At 44.2% G+C, this 23,495-nt stretch overlaps 1 protein-coding gene and 1 pseudogene across 1 annotated transcript; both read right to left on the bottom strand.

Moving 5' to 3' along the window:
* Positions 1-1,838: 1,838 nt before the first annotated feature.
* On the bottom strand, positions 1,839-10,613 carry LOC119332399 (probable potassium transporter 13). The gene is made up of 9 exons (XM_037605579.1): positions 10,298-10,613; positions 8,782-9,013; positions 7,833-8,081; positions 7,704-7,754; positions 7,376-7,636; positions 7,205-7,257; positions 6,986-7,100; positions 3,422-3,676; positions 1,839-3,338 (listed from the first exon to the last, which is right to left on the bottom strand). The coding sequence occupies exons 1-9, from the start codon at positions 10,343-10,345 to the stop codon at positions 2,320-2,322; spliced, it is 2,283 nt and encodes a 760-aa protein (XP_037461476.1). The 5' UTR covers positions 10,346-10,613; the 3' UTR covers positions 1,839-2,319.
* Positions 10,614-18,927: 8,314 nt separating this feature from the next.
* LOC119334815 lies at positions 18,928-19,033 on the bottom strand (annotated as a pseudogene).
* Between the last annotated feature and the right edge of the window lie 4,462 nt (positions 19,034-23,495).

A 23,495-nucleotide genomic window follows, 5' to 3' on the forward strand; every position in this document is an offset into this window, starting at 1 on the left:
GACAATCTTAGCCGTCACATGACTAGATCACATCCACTCTGCATCCTTGTGCACGCACCACTGTTGTTCCTCTTACTGTTGATGATTCTAACTACTTCTTCCCGACAACTGTGTGCGCGACTGTTCCGAAAGTGTGCTTTCAGAACACCCGTTGTTTTGTGATGCTGCACCAGAAGAAGGGCAATAATGTTTTTGGGGAGTGTTTCAGTGTGACTGCTTGCTACTGTTTGTTTTCGTCCAGAACTTTGACTATTTCCTCAACTTCTCCACCGATGCCATCGGTAACAATTCTGATGCCCCCAAGAAGACGACAATCGATTATGCAGTTATCACCGCCACGGCTTTGACCTTTCTGACTAAGGTATGATCTATCCCCTGGGCGAGTTGGGCGGGAATGAGCCAGCACCGCATGTGCAGTCGCCGCCGTTGTGCCACCACCATTGCTGGGACCGATCCCGTGCTGCTTGCCTCACTTGCCGCAGCAGGGTTGCAGTGCACCGACTCATGCACATCGCTGCTGATTTGCGGTGTGAAGGGCGAGGCAAAGAGAGGCTATATTCACCCCTCTTTTAGTGGTTCTTGTGTTTGCCGACTTCAATTTATCATAGATATGCATAGTAAGTGCTCGCATGATTACTTTACAATATGAGATTAATACTTTTAGGAATGCAGTCATGATGTACTTATGGACTAAATTAATAAAAAAGTACTAATTTATCCAACATTGACTTGCATAAAATAAATAAGTTTTGTACTTTATGGTAAAACTAAATTTAATACCCCCAACGTTTTTGCTCGTCTCATTAATCTTCCTGAAAATCATCCCGAAAATCTTCAATGGGATTAAAATTAACAATTCACAACACTTTTTGTAAAAAAACAAATTTAGAATAGTTCATAGTATTGTTTTCTTTTGCGGAAATAGTACTGATTAATTACATCCCATGACGTGAATCAACCTGTGGTTCGATGGTTAGAGGGACAGTGGTATCTCCAACCCACCAGTGGTATCTTCAATCTGCATTCTTCTTTTTGCCTAATATAATATTCTGTCTTGTTCCATAATGTACAGATCAACATCTAGTAGCTTGTGAACTTCACACCTATACTTGGTTTCACACCTTTCTTTCTTTAGGTGCAGGGACAGGGGTCAGGGTAGCTTATTTGTAGTGCTAATGCAAATGTCTCCTCTAGTTGGGTTACATTAAGGCACCAAACCTAGTTGAAGTGTGTGCTGCTGAAGTGTTACTACTAACAAGGCTTAATTTTTATACTCTCTCCGGTCCTTTTTACTCCGCATATTTGATTTGTGTTAAGTTAAACTTTGCAAAGTTTGACCAAATTTATATTAAAAAATACCAACATCTACAATACCAAATATATGTCCAATGAAACTACATTTCATAATGAATCTAAAAATATTGATTTGGCATTGTGAATGTTGATACTTTTTTCTATAAATTTGGTCAAAGTAGAGATAGTTTGACTTCCTCCGGTCATTTTTACCCTGCCTATTAGGTTTTTGTCAAGTCAAACTTTACAAAGTTTGACCAAATTTATATTGAAAAATATCAACATCTACAATACGAAATATATATACTATGAAACTATATTTCACAATGAATCTAATAATATTGATTTGACATTGTGAATGTTTATACTTTTTTCTAGAAGGTCAGTCAAAGTAGAGATACTTTGACTTCGAACCAAACTTATATGCAGACTAAAAAGGACGGGAGGGAGTATTTAACATATGCTAAACAGTTTCCCCATTTTACTTAGTTTTTCTTGCTATGATGTTGTTTTACTTGTAATGATTGGATTTTTTTAGATGTTCTGCAGCATCTTGTCTCAATGACAAACCTTGCCTGCCAAACAGAAACTGTTATACAAAAGGGATTGTGGCTGAAGGAGGATTGGGGACTCAGTCATGTTCACTTACATTTGAGCCTACAACTGTTATGATTTGAGAGGATTGGGTGGAAGAGAGCATTCACCAAATCCCTCTCTACCAAACGAGGCTTCAGTCATGTTCACTTACATTTGAGCCTACAACTATTCGAGCGAGCGAGCAAGCGGGCAATCGGACTGCATGCTTCTCTCGTTACTTCGCCGCCGGCAGAGTTAAACCAGACAGTACCGATGTGATCATAATCCGCAAACAACAGCATGCATGCTATGTTGATTTTCATTTCAGGAGCAACGAGGTGTTGTTATTCTTCAGTTATCTTGAGCTACTGTAGCCTACAACTACGCTTCTTCTTCTTCTTCAGCGAGCGAGCGAGCGACCGGCGGCCCCGGCCAGCGAGACGATGTGAGTCACACCCTGTAAACCATGCCGACCTCGATGAGGGAGGTGTGGGGGATGCCGAGCACGACGGCGGGCCTCCGCGAGTTGCGCCGGAGGAACCCGTACACGACGTTGACGGCGAACTTCTTCACCGCGGACGACGACTCGTGCGCGAACACGCAGGTGTGCCCGATCATGTACGACACCCCGGCCTCCCGCTCCTCCAGCAGCGCCCTCACCTCCGACATCGTCTCCTCCCTCCTCCACGCCGCCGGCAGCTCCTCGAACCGCACCTTCTTGGCGCCGCCGCCGGCGTAGTACTCGATCTCGCCGGAGCTCATCGACGCCAGCGCGTCCACGACGGCCTGGCTGGGCGCGGCCGGGATGACCGACATCTCGCCGGACCCGGTGCTGCACCGCTCGCCGTCGCCGTCCGCCTGCTGCAGCTGGAGGAACTCCAGGACCTTCACCAGCAGCTGGTCCTCGAAGTTGAAGTGGTCCCACCGGCCCTCCTTGTACCCGTACCGGACCACGCAGCGGAACATCCGGTGCTCCGGCCGCCCGATCCGGCCCACCAGGAACCGCTCCTCCGGCGGCACCTTGGGCACGGTCAGCGTCTGCAGCGACACGAAGACGAGCACCCGGTGGAACGCCGGGAAGTTGGTGACGAAGTGCGCGAACATGGGCGGCACGCCGGCGACGGAGTCGGAGTAGACGAACCCGACCCCGGGGACGCGCACGAGGCCCATGCCGGAGCTGAGGCCGATGAAGTGGTCCAGGCACACCTTGTTCTGCAGCTCGTACTCCTGCTTCTTGGCCGTGCCGTAGTGCCACGCCGACATGACGAGCAGCGTGGCTAGCGAGAGCAGCAGCGGCAGCCAGCCGCCGTGCGGCACCTTGGCCAGGCACGCCGAGAGGTAGAGCAGCTCCATGGACCCGAAGCCGGCGGCGAAGAGCGCCGCCCACAGCACCGACCGGTTCCACACCGTGGTGATCACCAGGAACATCAGGCACGTCGTCGCGAACATCACCAAGATCACAGCCAGCCCTGAGACGAGCACAGATCAAATGAATATTAGCAAAATCAGCGACACTTGAAGGCAACAAGAATGGCGCGTCGTAGGTTCGTACCGTAGGCGTTGCCGATCATCTCGGTGTCACGGAAGCCGATGGTGACGGCGAGGCAGAGGGACATGAGCGTCCAGTTCACCTCCGGGATGTAGATCTGGCCATGGACATGGCTGGACGTGTGCACCACCTTGATGCGCGGGAAGCAGCCCAGGGCCCGGCACTGGCTTATGATGGAGAACGTGGCGGAGATGATCGCTTGGCTCCCGACGGCGGTGGCCAGCGTCGCGATGAACAGAACAGGCCAGAACACACGGTCTGAATTTCCAGAAAATTAACAGAAACGGGAGGGGAAAGTTCAGTCAAATTTAGAACGTGATAGGAAATATATATAGTGATCTATAAACGCTCTTATATTTCTTTACGGAGGGAGTAATGTATAAAGCATGCTGCATGCATGCCCACAGGGAAAATATATGCTAAATATACGTCTACATTTTTGGGTCTGTTGAGATTTTTCAAGTATATATCAAGTGATTTTAAATAGGCTAGTTTAAAACAAGGGGACTGCCTCGCGAGCCGTCGGATTTGATATAATTGATCAACCAAACGTTTTTCTCTACTTTGCAACAAAGGTCTTGTTACGGAAACATTTGCAACCGAATTTATGTTGCAATTTTTTTTTGCAACATAGGTTGTATTGCAGCATTTTTTTTGCAACATAGTTTGTATTGTGGGATTTTTTTCACAACATAGGGTCGTGTTGCAGAAAAAATTTGCCCTCCCTGGTCCCAGCAGCTGCGGGACCTACTCTCTAGTCGGGTTGCAATAAGGGGCTAGTTGCAGAACCTCTTTTCGAAACGATGGACCAGTTGCATAACGTGGGTATGGAGGGGTTAGCTCCCAACTGTTGATTAGAATGCCCATCCAACAGAAATACAGATGGCGGATGCTCGCGCAGAATCGGTCGGTTGAAGGGAATTATTTCTTTTAAAATAAAATGATTCTAAAAAGTAATGGTCCGAGATGCACTTTTCACTAAACTGAACTTACACACGATGAACTAGGTGGAAAATAATAATATAAACTGCACTTTTCAATAAATAGTGGACCCCCTTCGCATCAAGACCTTCTGTAAGGATGATCGCCTCAGTCACCATGCCCTCCTGCACAATATGATATGTCCCTTGTGCGAGAGCCTGAAACGATCCAATATCTCCTCGCAGGCTGCTCCTTTTCGCGGCAGGTTTAACATGATGTGCTCACATGGTACCGTGTCAGTCTCCCACGACATGCTTACACTGAATATGGCCTCTCTAGCCGTTTTCATCGCTTGGTGACTTTGGAAGCAACAGAACGACTGTGTCTTCAATGGGGAACGCCCCTCCAGGATGAAACTCGCATGTGGGCACGAGCCGGCGCAAAAGGTTTAACCATATTACTCTTGAGACATAACCCTTAGTAGCCTTGGGTGGTAGTGGCTCTCTCAGTGCCCCGACAACTAGCTGACATCATTTCTTGTATACGTGCTTGCAACTTGCTATCGTACCTTGTACTTTCCACTCTTCTATCAATGCAAAGATATGCAAAACTTTTGCATATTCATGAAAAATTCTTTTCACTAAATTGTACTCCCTTTGTCCGAAAAAGCTTGTCCCTCAAATGGATGTATCTAGCATCAAGTTAGTGCTAGATAAATCCATTTAAGAGACAAGTTTGGGACAAGTTTTTTCGGACGGAGGGGGTACTTTTTTCAATCAACTAGTATTTCAAAGAAATCTCAATCGATTTAGAATTAGCAACTCAAAAAGTGGAGGTTTCACTCTTCACCAAACTGAAGTTGCACTTTTCAAAAATCAATTGGGACTAGAGAAAGTCTCAATTGATTGGTACTTAGCAAAACTACTTTTGCAAAGGCGCATAGGTCTTAATCGATTAAGATTTTTTTTTAAGTCTCAACCAATTTAGAAAAAGTATAACTTTAGTTTAGTTTTGTTTTCTTTTTCTTTTTCAAAAAGGAGGATTACTTCTGGCCTCTCCATCAAGTGATGTACAAAGCCATTTTATTGAAAGAACTAGCATCAAAGTACATAGCTCATCACATGTTCGTAAGCAAACTTGAAAGAAATAAAATAAAATGCCACAACCGACAAAAATAGGACCAGATAACTAAACACCTATTCGATAAATTGGACCGTCATCCAAACATGTTGTATGTATCCTAGTGCAACTTGAACTTTTTTAAGACGGAGTTGCACTTTTCACAATTTGTTGAGATTTAAAGAGAAATATTTTTTGCAAAGGCGCATCTATGTATCAATTAATCGAGATTTTATTAAGCTTCTTGAAAAGGTGAATGTATGTAGGCTCCTGGTGAGCTACTTCATGGGTGACCCTACCAAAAATGCTAGACCTATGTAAAGCTACGTTCTTTCCTTCCTAAACCAAAGCTCGTGACCCTATGTGGGGTAAATTCTATATGTAGTATGCCGATCAATTATTACTAGTGACACATTTTTGGTAGTGTGGTGTTAGGGCCAGTGAGTCCGATGCTAAGGGTAATGAACGGTGCCTTGTCGAAAGCTAGCACAGTTGGTGTGTTCGGTAGTAGGGGGTTTCTCAAAAAATAGGGGTCGGTAAGGAGCGGTGGCGTGCTCAAAAGTTGACTTTGTTGTTGTGTCGGGTAGGTAGGGATTGTCTCTCTCTAGGTAAAGGGGTCGGTAAAGGGCGGTGCCCAACTCCAAATCTGATGTCCTTGCTATGTCGGGTAGTAGGGGTTTCTATCTAGATAATAGGGTTATTAAGGAGCGGTGCCCTACTTCAAAGCTGATGATGATGTACCGTCACGTAGCGGTCTTTTTTCCAGTCTAGACATTAGGGATCGGTAAGGTAGAAGATGGTTGTCACCATAGTTGGCGTATACTAGTCTTGCCTTCTGTGCTTGAATGAAGCGATGAGAGTATTGTGTGGTTGCACGAGTACCACATTGGTGTGAAAACACTTGATATTGCCTTCAGTTGATAGATCTACTAATGGCAACGTATGTGTGCTAATCCCTTGTAGAAGGAGTAGCCGTGGAGCTCCAACTTTGGGTGAAACCCAAAGGTTTAGCCCTCGTTGACTGGACCCATTACTGTCACATATGAGAATTGCCCCCTTCATGAAGGTGTTGTCCCCGAGCAATGATTTCCACGTCGCCGCACTAGATCTAGTATCTCGTGCCAACGTATGACCTCATTCTCCCCGGCGACAGGGTTACGCTAGAAGAATAAGAAGCAAGCCACCACAAGCAGGTGGTGGTATGTTCGTCGAAGCTAACCCAACAAAATATTTCATTTGTCATAGTAAACAAGCAGATTATCATACGATGCAGAAGCAAATAGGCATACCTTCGTTCATCGCAAAAAAAAAGGAGACATACCTTCCTACTGCCTCTGTTCATAATATAAGAGCGTTTTTTACACTAGACGCTCACTCTTATATTATGGGACGGAGGGAGTATTATCCACAAAGAAATGAGTACACCACGATAATGGCAACATATATGTCTTTTGGGGTAAAAAATGCGGATAGCAAATGAAATGGATTCTTGCATCAAATCTGTGGAAGCATTAATTGGCCCCTCACCTGGAAGAGCTTTGTAAAAGCTGCTCTGGAGATCCTCCCTATGTTTGGACAGATAGGCGGCCTCCCCCATGTACGCCAGAACTAAGCAAGGATACACCACTATCGTGAACCCAAGCTGTAATGACAAAGAAGCGAAACAAATTACAGTAAATATATGCTCTCAACAAATACCCGGTGAAACATGCAATACCCCTTACTGAAAAAGTGTGGCTTACTTACCCTCAGTGAAAGCTTTGAAAAATGCCCAAGGTCTGCAAACATTGCTTCAGCACCTGAAAATCCATAGCCGTAAATGATCATCTCCAATTAATACAGTAAGAGAGCCCGCAAAAAAAGGGGAAAATACAGTAAGAGCACAAGAGAATATATGAAATGTGTGATCAAACCAACCTGTGATGCAGAGCACAATCCCTCCAAGCGAGCTCCACCCGTCCCTGCCGGCCTTCCTGAAGAAGTTGTAGATGTAGTACGGGGACAGCGCGCGGACGACGGTCGGGTTCCACCTGAAAATGTTGTAGATCCCGATCCCGCCGATGCAGGCGAGCCAGGAGAGCAGGATCGGCGCGAAGAGGAACCCTACGCGGCGCGTACCGTAGTGCTGCAGCGCGAAGAGCCCCACCAGCACGACGCACGCGAGCAGCACCGTGTAGTCTGCGACGTAGAGCCGTCGATCAATTGCGGTTCAGAAAGACAGTGTGGGAGCTGGGTGCGTGCTTACTTTCATGTAGCTCCGGGAACTTGATCCTGAGGCCGGAGACTGCTGACAGCACTACAGAAAATCATACAAGTTCAGGCAAGAACATTTTGCTGGGTGCAAGAGATCAACGAGGTTTCGTCGTCAGTTCACCTGACATGGTCGGGGTGAGGACGCCGTCGCCGATGACCATGCTGGTGCCCATGAGGACGAACAGCAGCAGCACGACGCGCAGCGAGTGGTGCTTCTCGAAGAACCCCCTGATGGCCAGGCTGCTCCGCGTCTCCTTGCAGGGCTCGTCCTGGTTGTAGGACGACACGGAGCCGTGGCCGGCGTGCAAGCTGTTGAGGAGCCCCATTCTGGAGCGCCTGCACATCAGGGAGTACAGTGCGAACGTGCCACCTGCGCATCACATTATATTTTGCCAAAAAATATTTATCAATACTTGCACAAAAATACCTACTCCCACAATCCATCCATATTAATTGTATTTGTACTAAATCAGCGATAATTAATATGGACCGGAGATAGTAGCATTAAATTTACATTTTGAATGAGTATCCCGACAGCAAAAGCATGCATGTTTCTTTTTTCAGGTAATTAAAGAAAAAACATTCCCTTGTCACAAGCATGCCTATTTGCTACCCAGGGGCGGAGCCTTGTGATGACCAAACCGGGCCATGGCCCATCCCTTTCTCTGGATTTTCTTTCAGGATTTGGTGTAGAATTGGCCGAATGACAAAAGATGGCCCATTGAGCAAGCTATTGGCATGTTTTTGGTTTTGTTTTACGCTCCGCCACTTCATCCTTTTAAAAAAAATTACATGTTTTTAGGTAGGTAATGAAAAAGAACTCCTCCAACCCGAAGACGTGTACTAGTATATTTTGGACTGCACTACCGCACGGCGCACACGCAGTTAGCCGGTCACGTCATTATCACGGTGAACACGCATCTAGATGCACATTGCGCATAGCAACAAATCGATGCAGCGTTGCAAAGCTCGCGCGATGACATGTCAGTGCAAACGTTCGCGCCGTATAACTCCTGATAATTTTAGATAGTGGAAGAGAGAACCCCGAGTCCCGACACGAACACGCCTACCTTCTCCGTTGTCGTCTGCGCCGAGGACGAGGATGATGTACTTGAGGAGCGGTACGAGGGTGAGGCTCCAGAAAACCAACGATAGCACGCCGAGGATCTCTTCATCCTCCTCGTGGAGACGCAACTTCCCGGAGAAGGTGTTCTTGTACACGTAGACGGGTGATATGCAAAGGTCGCCGTAAACGACGCCGAAGCTCTGGTACGCCAGCAGAAGTGTCCCTTTTTGCCAACCCTGCGTAGGCACGGATAGATAAGGACATGTTTAATCAATCAATCAATTACCACAAAAGTTATTACCAAGCAACTTGAGTTACGAATGAATATGTGTAGTCGGTTGAAATCATGGGCCAAAATAGTTGAAACTGAAACCTAGATAGAAAGTGAAGCTTTAAATGGGTAGGGAGGAACGTAGCTTCAACTCAGATAGAGAAGTCTGAGCTAAGACCAAAACGATGTGTCCATTTTGACCATAAATGGTGATCTGATCTGACAGGGAAACAAAACCTTTAGTTGTGGCAAGCGACGTGTGCTTCCAAGAAATAGACATGGACCGGGGACTTGACAAGCTGATTTAGACACACGAAGGAAGTGCTTACTTTACTATGTAGAAGTAGAATCTATGGCATGGCAATTAATTTCTTCTCAAAATAACCACACCAGAATTCAGGAGTAGATCAGCTCGGTTTTGAAGTCCAATTTTAGAAATATTTCAGCCACAACTGTGATCGATGAAATTAAGTAGAATTCATTGATTTTTGTTTGCATTTGGTCAAGGGACCAAAATCTTCACTCAAAAAGTTGATTTTCTTTAAGAAAAATATCTATTATTTTATTTAATTTTTTGTGTATTATTGAAATGGCTGAAATATTTTGACCGAAAGGTAAGTATTTCAGTGTGCACTGAAATGATTGAAACTCAGTGAATTTTATAGACATCTCACTGAAAGTGAAAGCCAACAAACCATCAAAACTATTCCGGCGTAAAATCTCTCCAATCAGAGCATTCCTCAAGGAACCCAGTGCAAAATCTAGATGATCCCTGGCCTAGCTAGTAATAACACGCAGACAAATTTTCCATGTACAGTTAAAGTAACTTCACAAGTGAGAAAGGAGGAGCCATGCATGCTGCAAACATTTTCCTTTCTTGGAGGAGGAGCCATGCATGCTGCAAACATTTTCCTTTCTTGGAGGAGGAGCCATGCTGATGCTGGGAACTAGATAAAGCATCTATCCTTTCTGCAGATACACACACCTTTTTCTCCGTGTGTGGATATACCCGGGAAAAGAATTAATCAGGGACTGCACTAGAGCTACAGGATAGAAAAAAGAAAGAAGATCCAAGCAAGAGCAAGCGGTGGGAGTATTCCAGGAACGAGAGTAAGCGGCGGGGGTATCCAAGAACGAGGCCCCGAGAAAATGCAATTGATTGAGCAACGCAACCCCAGGCACACGAAAACAAACGAATTAATAACCCAAGAACTCTCAGTAAATCTAGGAAGGAGTCGAACATAGTTACCCAAGAATTCTTCTTCCTCGGCTGCACGGTGGCGCCCTCCACATCCATGGCGAACACCCGCCGCTCCGGCGTACGTCTGCGGCCTAAACCCGGCGGCTGGGAGACGGGGCAAGAATCCCGCGCTTCTCCGGTGGTCGACCGACTGGCCGGCCTCGCTCGCCCACGGTTGGATGGCGGGATGGTGCGGATCGGTCCGGCCCTTGGTTAATTTCTGCGTGGGCTGGAGGTTTGTTGGTCGATCTGTCCGTGCGTGCAACCACTGGGGTGATGCGACGGAGGAAGAAGGAGATGGAGAGTGGGAGACGGAGGGAGGAAGGAGAGAAGCAGTTAAGGCGGAGGGAAAACGTGGATGGCTTCACAAAAAGATGAGGGCTGGAGAGAGAAGGCGCCAAATGCTTAGGACCTCCTTTTTTTTTCTTCTCCTCCCTCGCGCTGTCACGCGTATGCATGACGCACGCATGAACAGATTTGTGTATTTGTACTTGGCTGCACGAGGTCCATTTCCAAGAGTAGTAAAAATGATTGGCAAATGTGTGGTGATTCTCGCACATCAATCGTACCGACCGTTATGGAGATATTTGACAGAGAAATAGGTTGATTAAATTCGGGTATGTTTCCCTGTCGACCGGCCATGTATTTGAAAGAAAAGAAACTAATAACCTAATTCCATCCCATGTTCAGTGGTGAAAGTTCTTGAAAATTGGCGGACCGGAGAGAATTCAAATCATGACTTTGGATTTAAAAAAACCCTGGTGCAATGTGATTTTTTTAAAAATAAATCTGGTTAAACTTCAGCATGTCGCTTATTACGCATTGTCCACATAATAACTTAGTACTAGCAATGGCGTATCCACACCCATCTAGCCCGGCTGCCTCACGTGCCTCCCTGATTCCCATCCGCCCTCCTAATTTCTACTTGTTGCTAGTAGTCTGCCTCCTGGCGACTCGCCGTCGCCGTATGCCCAGGATGCCCAGAAAGCCACGAGCCACCCACCCAACAGCGGCACCACACTATCGCAGCCGCGTAGGCCACCGTCCAAGCTCTGCGCCCAGCTGCCAGCCAGCAGTCGCTCAGTCCGTAACAGTCATGTTTCAATTTTTGTCCACATATGGTTTTCCATTCCCTAATTTCTTAAATTCTGATTGCACTAGATTCATTACTCATTAGGGTTTGTTGTGCTTATATTGGTTGCTTGATTTGAAGTATCCATGGGCAAAATGTAATTTTCATTGTAGAATTGTTGAAGAATGAAGAGGACCATAGACGATGCTTCTCTTTTTCGGAAATATGTTGCAAAGAAGGCTATTCTCTGCATGTGTTGTAGTTCAAAGAACAAATTAGGATGGACCACCCTGTTTCAAAATCCTAGATTCGCCAATGCTCAGTACCCGCTAAATTTCTGAATGAGATATAACAGTCTAGTGTTTTGTTTCTTCTTCCATTGCTTTTGTGTTGAAAAAAGTTTCTTCCCTGTAATTTTCCTTTTGCAACCCTGTCTTTGATGTAGCAAGCAACGACCTATATCCGATATACAGATATGCCCATTTTGTATATGTAACTTCTTTCAACCTCGCAGATGATGGCATGCGATATATATGTGACATATAATAAAATAGAAGTAGTGTTATTCTTAATGTTACAGATACACATTGCGTGATTGACTATGCTTCATCCGACCATGGAGGTAGAAGACTACATTAATGTAATATACTCTCCGTTAATCACATTTAATGGTCTTGTCCAATGTTCCTCCTTGTCTAAGCATTAAATCTTGACATCCAGACCCGTTCACATTGGTCTATCTAATGTTCCTACATACTCATGGGTGGCGTGTTCATAACTTCAAAAAACAACTAATGCATATTAACGCTAAAGGCACACCCATTACTTCACACAAGCACACATTAGAAGTATACATGTACATCGAAGCCGAAAAACTAACCTACTATGTGCATTTAAAAGCTTACTTTTACGAGATAATATCAATAAATGATAAGATGGATATATTGCATCACTATCCAACAGAAATCTTTATGAGATATACCTTGCAAACGAAGGAGATATCTTTCACAATTAAACTTGTGTCTTATTAATTTTATATTATCCCACACTATAGACCAGTATCTGGACCTAGGCCGTGTACCACCAATGCACAAACACTAGTTCAAGTCCACACATCTTGTATATTTTCTACTGAACTGCACCCACAATTCTAAATGAAAGGAGTGGGATTAAAGAAGAACTTTCCTGCCAGTGAAAAGGCTTTCGAGATAAAGAGACATCACCTTGCCTATGAGATATTCGTTCTAGCTTTCCTACCTAGTAAGTGAAATCATGTCCTCATGTTCACCACTTCAGCAAAAAGGTCTTTTTATATGAAAATATGACATGATAAATATTTCATATAGGCATTCCCACCCCTTGCTAGGAGGAAGCTTGATATGCACTCATGTACGAGTAGATGAACGAGAGCATATGTTGCTTAATATTGAAAATCAGTATACCTCCCCTTTCGTGTAAACCCCAAATGAAGAAGTACTAGCTACGGAAGATTAGCTCATGGAATCATCACAATGAAAATCGCACATTACTTGAAGTCAATTAAATGGTATTAGATTGTGAAGCAGCATGCGATGAAGAATACTTCTCAATATGAAAGCACTCTGCGTGAACTATCGAAGTTCCTACGAAATCGCTTTGTTCCAAACACAATGAATCACTCTCTATTCCAAGTCTTAAATGGAAAGAAGATTGGATTTCTTAGTGTAGTGGTATGTTTTTATTATCCTCTCCGAGTTGGACCGATAAATTTGAAAAAAATAGATTACTTTGTTAGGAGCTTCCACAAGTTTTCTAGAGTAGTCTATAGGTCATATCCATAATGATTACCATGATGAGCATGTAAATAAATATATTTCTTGGCTAGCAACGGGTTATTTTACTTTACTATTTTCTATGTTCTTTCGATTGGCATTGGGTTGTTGCAATGGCTAGACTCCACCAAAGTCTTAGCTCCCTCTCTTTCTCACATAGCACACAACGTTACACCCCCTTAACAACGACGATCATGACAATAGATTGGTAAAAGTCAGGATCGACTGAAAAAAGTCACATGGTTGATTCTTGTTGACCCAAAAGTGGACAAAAGGAGGGGTGGTCAACCCCAGAACATTGTCTTAACACCTCCATGAGTAAAAATATGTATAACTATCAATATGTTTGATCTTGACGTGGATTTTTTTTAAGTTTGCCATATTCATCGCTTATGTAATTGATAAAGTTTGCAGTTGTAGTTCAACTATGCTATAAATTAACATGAATGGGCCAAAGCAGAACTCCTTATTTAACCTTTTACATGTTCTCCATGGATTGAGCGCTTGTCATGCCAAGTATATCTAATGTGCATTATTAACTATGACATCCAATTGCAAAATTGTAAAGATGTGGATATGTGAGTGAGGGAGTCCTGGATTAGGGGGTGTTCGGATAGCAGGACTATACCTTCAGCCGGACTCCTGGAATATGAAGATACAAGATTGAAGACTCCGTCCCGTGTCCGGAAGGGACTTTCCTTGGCGTGGAAGGCAAGCTTGGCGATACGGATATAAAGATCTCCTACCATTGTAACCGACTTTGTGTAACCCTAACCCTCTCCGGTGTCTATATAAACCGGAGGGTTTTAGTCCGTAGGACAACGTACACATCAACAATCATACCATAGGCTAGCTTCTAGGGTTTAGCCTCTTCGATCTCGTGCTAGATCTACTCTTGTACTACCCATATCATCAATATTAATCAAGCAGGACGTAGGGTTTTACCTCCATCGAGAGGGCCCGAACCTGGGTAAAACTTCGTGTCCCTTGCCTCCGGTTACCATCCGGCCTAGACGCACAGTTCGGGATCCCCTACCCGAGATCCGCCGGTTTTGACACCGATCGTGAGTATGCCAGATGAGGATAAAATTCAATATTTTGTGACTAGAATGATCCTACTTAGCAAACAACAACCGATTTGGCGAGTTTTCCATGAATTGTCTATGTCTACAACTGCATAATAGTTGACCCTTTAGGAACTAATTTCCCCCTTATTACCAAATGCATATGAATCTACACGTTCATTTAAGTAGTATTCCAACATCAGAGAAAATCCATATTTATAATGGATACTTCTCATTTCATATATTTCAACCAAGTAATAAGTCAATATTATCTTTACTATTAATGGGAAGTCTGCGGTTGTGATGATAGGTTTGATGTTTGTACGTTCGTCCGTCGCCTCTTCTTATAAAGCCATGTCTTGCAGTAACTCAATTAAATCAAATCAAATCTTGCCAAAACCTCAACTAAATCAAAAATTTCCTTTCTTTCCCTTACCCTTGCCCGATTCAAATCAAATCTTACCAAAATCTCAACCAAATGAAAACATTCCTTGCCTACGGTACCCATATTCAAATCAAATCAAATCTTACCAAAATCTAGAATATGATGGATGTGTGAGGTATGTTGAACCACTAGACTTTGTATGCCCCCATTGCAACGCAAGGACAATTAGCTAGTTGCATATGAATGCCCAGTTTGATTTAGTTTGTGTCTGCCATATTTCCATAAATATTGGTATGAGAAATACTAAAATCTAAATCACCTAAAATAGACAAGGATGGACGTAGAAATGAACATGGAAGCACCACCATTTGCGAGAGCATTATTCATGACCTATTTCTCAATAAAGCGTTTGAGGCATTTCATCATACATTAAGTTCTCGTTCATATGCTTAGCTCAAAAACTCGTGCAATCCTAAGGAAGATGGTTTTATTGATTGTATGTCAGTGTCCTCTTCTCACATGACTCGGTGTTGAAGACTCCACTATTATCACATCTCTTAATGAAAGCATGTGGTTCTCTTCATGACCGGAGCTTAGGGGAAAAAAATGGTCTCGTCGAAGTCACGACAATGACGCAAGTGCGGTGATGAACTAAGAATGAGCAGATGCAAAGGAAATAGAAGTACTTCTAGATGTTCTCACCGCACATACACATACACAAATATTTTGAAACTCGTTGGGGGTCTACTTGTATGGTTCTTAATTATAGTAGGGAGAGTATTGGTGCTACTGATGTTTAAATGCTACCGTGATACGAACATCTGAGCCGTCGGATTCTTAGATTGGACGGCATCCGGTAGCTGTTGGATCTGCTGGACCTATGCGCAATTTTTGAACTCCTCGTAGTTTTTTTTTTTCAAATGTTGTAAAGTTGTTGAGAGCCGTCAGATATGAGAATCCAACGGCCCAGAAGCTTGTATCATGGTAGCACCTAAAGCTTGGTAGCACTAGATATTTTCCCAATTATAGTAGTACCCTTTTTTTATATGTGTCCCACATGGAATATAATGTTTATACCGAACTTGTTTACTTACTCATAACTAATCATGACACCAAATGTTTGTTAATTTTTTACTTTGCATGTAGTTGTAACATTTTACATTACAAAATGCATACAAGAATTATTTGAGATGTCAAAAGTATCTTCTTTTTACAATGGACTTTGACCCTCAATCTACGAAAACCAAATGTATCATGTTAAGAAATTAATTTATGCTCGTTATTTTACTACAGGGTGTTGTTTGTGTCCTTATTCGCATTATACTTAAATATATACGTGATAACTCAGAAGAGTGCTCTAGAGAGTATAACTCGACAGAGGTTCGTAGAGTACACAAATATAAGTTTAGGCGTAGTTAGGGATACAGAAGTACACATTCACATGCACAGGCAGTACGCCAGTACACATGCTAGTACAGAACGTGGTAAAGCACACAAGCAAAACGCGAAACAGGAAGAAAAATGAGTGAAACCAGAAGAAAAATGAAAACAAAAAACAGATTTCCCCGTAGACAAACCGGCCTCGTGGGCGGAGTTCTCCGTGTCCAATTGCTTGCTCCACGTTCTAATCTTACTGCAGGTGGACCTCCCATGAATCACTTCTTTTAAAACACTTTGTTTACATACTTATTGTGCTGAGATCGCCTTACACAATAAGCTCCATGGAAGTTGGCATGTCCAACTCAAGCAAGAAAATTAATTAGACATGGTTACACTGACACATCGTGTCATTCTTTCTAGCAGCCTTGAAAAACAAACAAAAGGAAAAAAACAAGTAATGGTACGGACGTCCATGTCGTCCTTGATCTGCAAGTGCTCACAGAAGGGTTGCTGTTTGTAGTACACACCGCACATCTCTCCAACCAATTAGGGCTAGCTTGACAAGATGAGCGTCCACACCTGTTCCCACTTCGCCGTTGCCTGTGCCTGCACATATATCGATCTATCATTCTCAACAGCGACGGTTGGATGATATATGCAGGTTGTACCTACAACAGCAGATCGACCTACCTATGGATCGAAACACATATCTAATTTTCTTTTCCGGGATCATATCCTACCTTGATCGTATATACGTACCAAGGGCATCAAGGAAGACATAATGAGATCGGATCTTGGAGGTTTTGATGATCAAGTTCATTTTCTTAATTGGATAATAGTCAAGAAGTTCACTATAAACTGCTCGAGGAGAAGTGGACACTACACTACTAGCCCTCTTTAGGGCTTGGTTAATTATTCCTATGCGTTGATGCAATACGTAGGGATACGACCATCACTTTCTAATAGCTTAGTAGCTTTGTTGATGTTCCTGGGTTGACTATATATAAACGGGATACGCTGAAAGGGAAACGCAAGCTAGCTGATTGATTGGTCCAGAGATGTTACTTGGTTTCAACAAAGGCAGCAAGCCCCTCTTTATTTAAGTACGTAGCATCTATCTGTGTAGAGCAAGCTATCGTTGACAGTGTGTACGACGGCACCCCGTTGCCACATCATGGCTGCCCATTTATGTGATTCGAGGTGATTTTCTTCCTTTTTTTGTCTACCTAACCACGCATACGATAACTTGTCGGCGTTGATCTTGTATAAACAATGCTGAAACGTCCTCACAATATTAATCCATTGTTGCACACGTGCATACAAGAAATTAGCACTGAGCTTCATGTTAGCTTCCTACGCTTTTTTTTTCTTTAATTAACTTCGAGGATAAGTTTGACAAGTCAAGGTTAAATGTTGCAACGTTACAGAAAATTCACGTTCGGCCGTGGAACGCGACATCCGCGTTTATAAAATCTGGAAAGAGGAAAGGGACATGTGCACATGTGTAAGGATGTGGCTGCCTTGCCTGCCACATATATATGTACCGTCTTCTTCCAACCGTGGAGGAGCATGTCGTCGTCCATCCAGAACTTGGACTTGCCCAATAACAACGACGGGGACTCCTCGATAGGAAGCCAAAGGACATGACGGCGATGTGGGATGAAGCTGAAATGTCACTGAAGATCTGCAAACTTGCATTGCGCTATATCAAAATGTAATACTCTCGTAACAGGCTTTCATAAAAAATGTAATACAAATGGTTGTTATTTAGGATCTGCAGCTCACATGAAGCAACATAAAATTCAGACTACAGTCGTTTGAGTAACCAACAATCTCTTGGGCAGTAATCTTTATGCAAGTTATGTAAATTAGACAAATTGAAGGGCTACATTTTGCTATGTATCAGGCGTGCTTGTATGGAAGTTAACAGATGAGCGATGGTAACACAAGCCCAATGATCTTGGGTTGACAACCAATGACACATGAAATGCAAGCTAGTAATTGATTGGCCTAGATTTTCCTATTTCAACAAAGGCAACAACAAGCGTTCATGGTTTTCTTTATCTATACCACTATATAGTGTACGAGTTTTGAATGGATCTAGAACATCAATCCTGATTGTTGATACCCTCAATCTAACGGTTGGGAGCAGTGGGATTCGCATGAACAGTGGCTGCTTCAAACCTATGGCTGCTATTCCTAAGATTCGCTGTGTGACCCACCATCTGGCCATGCTCTGGATCTTTCCACTTGCCTGGACTACACACTTGCTCCTCTAAATTATTTTATTCCTACCTGGCTACAGGCATGCAACGGCTACATGCATCCAGTGGCCCTTCACGAGAGACTAGCATGCGAACCTGGCATTGCAATGTTGTATGCATGGTAAACTTTTCCATTTTTTTATTTGAAACAAGTAGTAAGGTACCTAGGATAACTAGAATGAGAAAAAAAAAGTGCAAATAACCTATGAAAGAGTACGTTTTGACTCCTTTTATTTTCTTCTTTTCAGTTCATTTTTCTCAAAAAAAAGTATGAGTCCAGTAAATTGAATGACTTCCTAATTTTCTTATATATAAAAGGGCAAAGATTCTATCTAATGTTTCATATAAAGAAAATCATTGTACTATGTTTTCTAGGGGAATAGTTGTTATGCGGCCTTGCAAAGCCTAAAAATGATTCCACAAATGCGTATTGGATATCTCCATTTGAAGCCTCAATGAAAAAATTACCATAATATGTGTGCTTTAATTTTTTTACACTAATTTAGTATGATGCTTATACGTAATCAGCTGACGTGCAAAGCACGTACAAATTACTAGTAGAGTACAGAACATTTCACAGCAAGAAGCTTCCTGCATTAAAAACAGTGACAGTTATTCAATGCTTTCAACGCAATGAAATTTCCAAAAGGTTAAATTTTGATTTGTCGGGGACCTTTAAAAATTAGAGTATGCTACACATGTGTCGCGTGCACATGGTATTCTTTAATAAAAGGCGAAAGAATAGTTCGCTGTGCCCATGGCACCTCGTGTGGCGGGCGTAGTTCGGAATGGCGGGCGTAGCTCCTCGTGCGCATGGGCCTGTGTATGCACTGGTAACTAAAGCCTTTTGACCTGGCATTCAGCCTAGCAGCCCATTAATCATGGCCCATCAACGATATGCTCTCAGGCTCTCCATTTTCTTCCTCCGATTTCTCAGGTCACATTTTAGTTAAAATAAATAATCTAAAATCACTTTTAAAATCACATCAATACATATGAAAATCTAAAAAAATATAAATCTATAAGAGATTGTACCTACAGTGATAGAGCTAGCTAGCTATGGATCATGTCCTAGTTCGTACATACAAAGGGCATCAAGAAAAGACAAAATAACATCTGGTCTCAGAGTGTCTGAGAAGTTTTTATATGCTTATTAATCAAGGTGCAGTTCATGAAAATATGGCTCGAGGAAGAGTGGACATCGATTGCCGTTTTGGAGCTAGGCTATTTTTTCTTAAGTAGTGATGAGATGTATACGGATATGATCATCAGTGTGTGGTTAATTTGTAATACTAGCTATTGTTGATTTTCTTGGGTTTTGACACTGAAAGGGAACTGCAAGCTGCTACTACTTGATTAGTTCAGAGATTTTGGTTTCAACAAGACACGCCTCTTTCGTTCAAGAAGCAAACATCAAACTAATGTTGACTGACTACCACACCTTTCTGACACGTCATGGCTTGTCCATTTATGTGATCCAAAATGATTTTCCTTTCTATTTACTTTCTACCAAACACATACAGTATATAATAACTTGTAGGCTTTGTGTTTTTGCAGACATTTTTTTTCTCGAAAAGGGGGGACTCCCGGGTCTCTGCATCAGAGCGATGCATACGGCCACAATTATAAATAAATAAAGTAGTTCAACAAGGTCTTGCAATCTGCTGCAAAAAAGTAGGCTGGCTCACAAAGAGCTAGAAAAACAAAAAAATGCCCAAAAGCCACAACCGGCTGGCATAAGATAGATAGATAGATAGGTAAACTAATCGTCTATCCTATTACATGACCGTCATCCAAACCGGTTGAAGATATCCCGCGCTACCATCTCCCACCGGACAGATCCAGTAACCAAACGCTCTCTGGCCTCTGTCGGAGTGAGTAAGGACCACATACGGATTAGCGCAGTAGCCCGGAATAAAACCTGCAAAAAATGAATAGTTGTTGTTCTGTTAAAAGCCAAGTCATTTCTGCAGTTCCAAATTGCCCATAACAACGCACATGCTCCTACTCGAATTTGTCTAGTTGTTTCGGTCTCTATACCAACAAGCCACGTTCCAAATAACGACCTGACCGAATTCGGAGGAGTAATGTTAAAGGCAATTTGCACTGAGCGCCACAACACTCTCGCCAACGGGCAATCAAAGAAAAGATGTTGGATAGTTTCATCCCGATCACAGAAACTACACCTAGTAGAACCTGTCCAGTTGGGCTTAATCAAATTATCTTTTGTTAGAACGACTTGTTTATGTACAAACCACATAAACACTTTGATTTTCAGAAGAACCTTAACTTTTCAAACATGTTTTGAACTAGGAATAACACTAGAGTTGATGACATCAATGTACATCAACTTGACTGTGAATTCCCCAGATCTAGTAAGCTTCTAACACAACTGATCGGGCTGATGAGTAAGCTGAACCTCCATCAGTCTATTCACCAGATGAATCCAAGCCTCCCACCGGTCGCCAGCAAGCACCCTCCTAAAGTGAATATTAAGGGGAGCGGATTGCAAACTCGTTGCAACCAAAGCATCACGTCGCTGCACAATATGATATAGCGACGGATACTAAAGAGCGAGCGGCGTATCACCAAGCCAAGTATCCTCCCAGAATCGAGTGTTATTGCCATCACCGACAATAAATTTTGTTCTATTAAAGAAGGTAGCTTTTGTTGGAAATATGCCCTAGAGGCAATAATAAATTAGTTATTATTATATTTCCTTGTTCATGATAATCGTTTATTATCCATGGTAGAATTGTATTGATAGGAAACTCAGATACATGTGTGGATACATAGACAACACCATGTCCCTAGTAAGCCTCTAGTTGACTAGCTCGTTGATCAATAGATGGTTACGGTTTCCTGACCATGGACATTGGATGTCATTGATAACGGGATCACATCATTAGGAGAATGATATGATGGACAAAGACCGAATCCTAAGCCTAGCACAAGATCATGTAGTTCGTATGCTAAAGTTTTTCTAATGTCAAGTATCATTTCCTTAGACCATGACATTGTGCAACTCCCGGATACCGTAGGAGTGCTTTGGGTGTGCCAAACGTCACAACGTAACTGGATGGCTATAAAGGTACACTACAGGTATCTCCGAAAGTGTCTGCTGGGTTGGCACGAATCGAGACTGGGATTTGTCACTCCGTGTAAACGGAGAGGTATCTCTGGGCCCACTCGGTAGGACATCATCATAATGTGCACAATGTGATCAAGAAGTTTATCACGGGATGATGTGTTACGGAAGGAGTAAAGAGACTTGCCGGTAACGAGATTGAACAAGGTATTGGGATACCGACGATCGAATCTCAGGCAAGTATCGTACCGCTAGACAAAGGGAATTGTATACGGGATTGATTAAGTCCTTGACATCGTGGTTCATCCGATGAGATCATCGTGGAACATGTGGGAGCCAACATGGGTATCCAGATCCCGCTATTGGTTATTGACCGGAGAGTCATCTCGGTCATGTCTGCATGTTTCCCGAACCCGTAGGGTCTACACACTTAAGGTTCGGTGACGCTAGGGTTATAGAGATATTAGTATTGTCACATCCCTAGCTTCTGGCATTGCTCTAGGTTAGCTTCATGTGTGCATCATGTCTATATTTTTGAAATTTGAACTGAGAGAAATTGGAAGCCTCAAAACCCTAGATAAAAGAAGGGCAAAAACCCTAAAATCTCATTCATTGCTTCAAAATGCTCTCCTTAGATGTTTAATATTTTTGGCAAGGGTTTTGATCCAAACCAAAAATGATGAACATTTTAAAAGGATTTATTTTTGGGACTTTGAATTTAAATCATTACTTATTTGCATTTGGGCATTTAAATACTATAAATATTTTAAATGCTCAAATAATCCCACACTGAAATGTTTACTGTAGGATATATTTCTAACAGTGGTCATGAGCAGTTGCATGATTTTTGGGATTGATTTAGTATTTTTATTAAAGCCACAAAGCTGCAGAAAAAAATAGAAAATAATAAGTAAAAGACAGAGCAGAGAAAACTTACCCGACGCTTACCTGAGGCCCACCCACCTGGTGGCCCAGCAGAATCGGCCCAGCCCACCACTGCAGCCCCTCCGTCGTCTTCCTCCCCTCGCCCCGAAGCAGCTGCGTGCCCGGCGCGCAGGCGAGCCGCGCCAGCTCCTCCTTGCCTGCCTGGCTACCCCCTCGTCGCCCTGGTCGCCTTCCGCGACGCCACGACACCCCCGACCCCCTCTCACTCCCTCCCTGTCGGCTCCTCTCTCCCCTGCTGCCCTCTCTCTCGCAGCCCCGAGCACGCCTCTCGCCGCCGTCAACCGTATCTGTAGCCACCGCGCACGCCTCGCCTCCTCGAGTCGTCCATCGCCTCTGCTACCTCGAGCGGCTCCTCTCCGGTGAAACTCGCGAGCCCGGAGGCACCGAAGCAACGCAATCGCCATCTTCTTCACCGCCGGTCGCCGGACCTCTCCGTCGTCGATTGGCTGCAGCCAGGCCGTCCCCGAGCCTCCCGTGCTGATCTCCAGGACCGCCGTAAGATCTTCTTCGTTTTCCCCCTCCTTTTCTGCTCGTTCCCGTGCCGTAGCCGCCTTCCCCGCAAGCACCGAGCTCCGGCCATCGCCATTGCCGGTGAACCTCGCGTCCCGGCGCTCTTCCGCTCGCTCCAGTAGCTCTCGCGTGCTCCCCAGGTCCCCAGGGTCCCGACGCGCTCCTCTGCTCTCTGGCTAACGCGCTGCAGCCACTGCGCCGTGCTGGCCCGATCTCCGGCCGCCGCTGACCTCGTCGCCGCCGTCACGGCAGCCACTGGAGCTCTCACCCGAGTACACCAGTGTGCTCAGCGCGCCTCCACGAACCTGCAGCTACCAGTAGCTCCGCCTCCCGTGCCCTCTAGCACCATACTCGGCTGCTCCCGAACGCCGGCCGCCGCCACGAGCTCGACCCCGGCGAGCTCGAACCACCCCAACCCCTCCCATTTGGCTCTCTGGATGCGCAAGAGCGAGGGCTATGCCCTGGTGCCCTCAGCCGCCGCCTCCGTCGCCTTTAGCGCAAGTCCGGCGCGTTGCCGCCGCCATTTTGGTCGCCGCCGGCGTAAGTCCGGCGCTGATGACGTGGGCATCCTTAGCGGCTAACCCCCCACACTAATCAACCCCCTAGGCCACTGACAGCGGGCCCCACCCCTGGTCAAACCCCAGTCAGCGCTGGGTTTGACCGGGATTAGCTCCTGTGTCACTGACGT

Source organism: Triticum dicoccoides, chromosome 7A, assembly GCF_002162155.2.
Source record: "Triticum dicoccoides isolate Atlit2015 ecotype Zavitan chromosome 7A, WEW_v2.0, whole genome shotgun sequence".
In the NCBI taxonomy this organism is placed as follows: domain Eukaryota; kingdom Viridiplantae; phylum Streptophyta; class Magnoliopsida; order Poales; family Poaceae; genus Triticum; species Triticum dicoccoides.